The 4,451-nt window shown below is 54.7% G+C and overlaps 2 protein-coding genes across 2 annotated transcripts; one reads left to right on the top strand and one right to left on the bottom strand.

The window, feature by feature from the left end:
- Positions 1-1,129: 1,129 nt before the first annotated feature.
- Positions 1,130-2,651, top strand: IE81DRAFT_348951 (hypothetical protein; the record flags this gene model as incomplete). The annotated part of the gene is made up of 2 exons (XM_025516322.1): positions 1,130-2,165; positions 2,275-2,651. The coding sequence occupies 2 exons, from the start codon at positions 1,130-1,132 to the stop codon at positions 2,649-2,651; spliced, it is 1,413 nt and encodes a 470-aa protein (XP_025367952.1).
- Positions 2,652-2,823: 172 nt separating this feature from the next.
- On the bottom strand, positions 2,824-4,451 carry IE81DRAFT_325251 (GroES-like protein). Its single transcript, XM_025514459.1, has 4 exons — positions 4,048-4,451; positions 3,339-3,934; positions 3,071-3,220; positions 2,824-2,977 (listed from the first exon to the last, which is right to left on the bottom strand). The coding sequence occupies exons 1-4, from the start codon at positions 4,354-4,356 to the stop codon at positions 2,908-2,910; spliced, it is 1,125 nt and encodes a 374-aa protein (XP_025367951.1). The 5' UTR covers positions 4,357-4,451; the 3' UTR covers positions 2,824-2,907.

Genomic DNA, 4,451 nt, shown 5'->3' with positions numbered 1-4,451 from the left:
ACCGGAGTCTCGGTTGATTTCCTTTCCAGCAGCAGTCAAACGTGAGTCGTGAGTTGTGTGTACGCGCACATATAGAATCACATTTTTGATTGCAGCACCGTATATACCGGCCGCGGTACGGTATAGGCATGGCAGATTCGTGATCTTGCGTGAAAGCGAAGCAGAACCGCCGGGCCGGCCTTTCGGCGCTGCTGCATGGGTCGCTCGATCGATCGCGCGCTTGCTGCTGCATCGTGCGCAAAAGAAGCGCAGCGATTCGAGGTCATCCGCGCGGCGAATCTTCTAAATTGTGAGAGTGAATGAGAGTCACGAGTGAGAGCGTGCATGTCGTGATTGTATTTCACGATTGATCCACGCGGCAAAGGTGTCTCTCATCACTTTTTCATTCACATTCGTGTTTGTCGAATTGCGGTTCAGATCGCGATTCGAATTTATTTCCAGTCTCGAATCTGGATATATATATATATATATATACATGCTCTCAGCGATGATTCCGGACGTACCCTGCCGTTGCAGCAGCTGAGCTGATTTGACGGCCCGCCGTAGCTCGGTGTTGGATTGGTCGTCATAGCCGTCCTTTGAGGTCGATCATTGGGGGCATGGCCGGGAATGAGCTTCAGCAAACACGAATCACTCAGCCCGTCACCCAACCACTTAGTCGCCAGCCAGCACATGAGCTTCAACAGCCCGCGATCGCGTCGGCTGCTGGCGTGTTTATAGCGAAGGACATCCTCCCCTCACTCGGCCTTCAATCGCCGCTCCAAATCGAGCTTCACAGCCAGTGGTATTCTTTCGCACCAAAGACGACGAACACCTAGCATTTGGCGGCTGTACCATCATCTTTCACATCACATCACATCACATCCTCTCCCTCTCCCTCTCCCTCTCGCTCTCGAATCAGCATCCAGCACTCGGCAAGCACCCTTTCGCACACAGAGGCATCAACACAGCGCTCGCTCGCTTGTTCAGCTAGGTCCCGAGCTTCACACTCCGCTCTAATCAATTCCTTTGCATGATGGAGCTCCAGTTCGCGGGCGAGACGATATGGCATGGAGCCTGGTGGTCGCCTTTCGCTACCCTCCTGGCAGTGGTGATTCTCCACTACGTTTCCTTTCTCACCCTACTCGACATGTCCTTTCGAGGCCGCATCATTCGCTTGGGATTGATGCTTGTCACGCTTTACTTTGTCATCGACTGGGCTTTCAACCGACAATACACGTTCGGCTCTACAATCAGGGATACAGCGTTCGGTGCGGTAGCTTGGCACCTCTTTGCAAAGACTTTGGATGTCGGACTGGTCTATGACCTGGAGGGCAAACCTCCGCCTCGCTGGTGCGTTCCCGTCTGGCAAAGGGTGGAAGATGGGCGTGCGAATGAAGCGAGCGTGGCGGAGCGCAAAGGCAAGCGGACCCAGCACCATGTAGCACACGCTTCAGCTGCCAAACCTTCCTTCTGGCAGCGCACACCGCTGCCTGGTCGTCCTGCATGGGCTCGCCAACAAAAGCTCATCCCGCAACAATGGAGACTGTTAGATCTGCCAACGAGCGCAGCGGATAGAGCGCTTTGGGCGCTAGACGTCATGTTCATGCGCAGACTGGGCACCTCTTGGCTCTTCATCGAAGAGATGAGGGCACTGGAATGGAGCAAGAGCAAATTGGAGCATGCGGGTGCTGTTCAGTCCGAAGCTAGGAGGACAGGCCAAGCTTTGCCTCGCTACAAGGCTGAACTTCAACCCTTCGGTTACAGCGAAGGGAGCTGGTGGTATGCCATCTTGGATGCATCGCTCTTTGGATGGGCCATCGTATACGTCAGTCAATCTCACGTGCCCGTCAAGTCTCGATGGGATTTCTACCACCTACCATTCGCTCAACAAGCCGCCTTGACGCTTTGCGTGGGCGTCATCATAGGCATGCCAGCAGCTCTGCCAGAGATGATCTTTATCCCTTTGACTCAGATCTGGCCTTTGAATCTGCCTGCTACAGCCATCATACCGACGTTCAGGGATGTGGGAAGGAGTCGCAGCTTATCGGAACTTTGGGGTTTCAGGTGGCACACCATCAGCAAGAGGGACTTCGTGAGGCTTGCCAGGCTCCTGCCAATCGGAGGCAGCAGGAACAAGGCGGCGCTGCTCGTCAAAGTTTTTTTCTGGAGCGGCCTCTTCCATTGTGAGTGGGAACGAGGGAAAGATGAGCCCACGTCTCTTGCGCACTCTGACAGCGCACTCTGACAATCTGACGACACCTTTTTTTTTTCTTTTAATTCCCCGTGCATCAGCCATCCTGCTCACGCGGGTCACGCCACCTCCGAGCTTGTCCGACGCTTGGTCCATCTACCGAATCTTCTTTCTGCCAGGCCCCATGCTCTTCTTTCTCTCTCAAGCTTTCTTGATCCTGTTCGAACAGAGCGTCTCTGCTCCCCTCTTGCGCCTACTAGGTGCCTATCCAGCGTCGAAAGAGATTCCGCCGTGGAAAGGGGCGCTGATACAGGTCGGCATGAACCTCTGGACTTGGACGGCTATGCTCGCTACCGGAAGGTGGCTGGCCGCAGAAGTGGTCGGGTGGAACCTGTTCGATCGGCAACAGATCCTAACCATGCGTCCAGCTGCTCAACTGCGTGACTATGCGGACTTTTTCAAAAGAAATCTCGCATAGCACGCCAGCCTGCTGACATGGATTCAGAGGCGGGCGCACGCGCCATCCTTTTGATGTGCCCACCTGTGCGACAATGGTCTCTCCGTCGCAGCGCTCGCTTCTGATCAATTTCCTCTGTTCTTTTGCCCTCGCACGCATGCTCCTATAATCCGCTGCCTCACCACCTGTCACGCCGCAGAATCTTTTGCTAATTTAGATTTCACCGTTCGTAATGTGTGTCTGCAGTGTTTTGCATGGCGCGGAGGCGTAGTGGTCTCTAAGGGATCAAGTGTACAAGCTTTTCAGCGCGCACGTTGCCCTGCTTCATGTAGTCCAGAGATGCAGGGCTGTGTCGAACAGGTTGCGTGGGGGCATGACGAAGGAAGAGTTGAGCGTGGAAACGTCTTGCTACGTTCCAAGGGGGGATTGTCCGCACTCACATGTCTTCTAGATGACCTCGTTCGGTCAGCTTGGCGCCCTTGTACAGCTTGGAACCGTTGGAAGCGTCGCTCCAACCGGCGGCGAGGCGAGGCCATTCGTTTGTGCGCCACTTGTCGATGCGCTCCACGTCCTCTGGCTTTGCTGGGAAGCTTTGAGATGACAAGAGTGGCATGTCATGTGTTCGTCATCAGCAAGAAGTCTCCCAAAACCAATCTGCTTCAAGTGCGCCAAAAAACCTCGTTGCAAGCCCCGCCTGGATACACTCACTCTATGGCTTTCGCAAATCTCAAGGCTTCTCCGAGGATGGTGTAGAGCAGCGTGAATTCGGCTTTGATGCCTGCTTTTTCGGCCGTCTTGGCATCCTCCTCTCCAATGGGCAACAGGGTGACCACATGAGCACCCTTGTTCTGATCTCCAAGCGCTTGCAGAACCTGCCCCGTCGTTCCATTCTCCGCAACACAGTCGAGCGCAAAGGGAATCGCACCTTCCGAAGCTTTTTGAATCTGTTCAATGACGTCCTCGTCTTTGTAATCGACGAGCAGGTCTGCTCCCAGTTGACGCAACACATCGTGATGCTGCTTGGATGCCGCAACGATGGGGGAAAGACCAGACAGCTTCGACAGCTGAATAGCGTGGTGTCCTACGGCGGTCGCTCCGCCCCAAATGAGAATGTGCTTGCCTGTAGGCTTGGCTTGACTAGGCACCGTGAGACCTTGACGCAAATAGAGCGCCTGAACAGCAGTCAGGAGGGGAATGCCCAGTGCCGCACCTGCTGCGTAGCTCTGACCCTCGGGCAGCTTGAGCGTAGCCCACTCTTTGTATCTTGCGTACTCTGCAAATGCGCCATTGTTTGCTGAGTTGGTCTGTTTATCAAGGCATTACCAGTGGGAGAGCAAAGCATTACAAGTGGAAGAGATTTAAGCACAAGCTGCACAGGAGTGTCGCGCTCCGAGAACAATGATAGATTTCCACTCACACCGTACAGGAACCCGGCAATACGATCGCCCACCTTCAGCGAAGAGACCTCATTACCCACGGCGATGACTTCACCTGCCGCATCGCAACCTCCCACCAGACCAGGGTCTGACCAGCCGCCGAGAGCGTGCTTCCAATCCGTAGGGTTGATGGCCGCTGCATGGACCTTGATGAGCACTTCGCGGGGCGGCAATTGGTTCGCACCCGTGTCGGAGAGGCGCAAGGGCCAGTCTACCACTTTCACGCTCGCTGGCGTTGTTGCCTGTGTGACCACTGCACGGTTGGTCGCGGGTAGCTGTGGAAGAGTCATCTTGAGTCGAGAGAAGGTCTTTTACACCAATGGATGATGTAGGTGACAATGCAGCTTCAGTTGTAATGGTTGAGAAGCCAGCTTTTCTTGCCCAC

Source organism: Ceraceosorus guamensis, assembly GCF_003144195.1.
Source record: "Ceraceosorus guamensis strain MCA 4658 unplaced genomic scaffold IE81scaffold_57, whole genome shotgun sequence".
NCBI lineage: Eukaryota > Fungi > Basidiomycota > Exobasidiomycetes > Ceraceosorales > Ceraceosoraceae > Ceraceosorus > Ceraceosorus guamensis.
The sequence above is the reverse complement of the archived record's forward strand: the minus strand, read 5'-3'. Positions and strand labels throughout refer to the sequence as shown.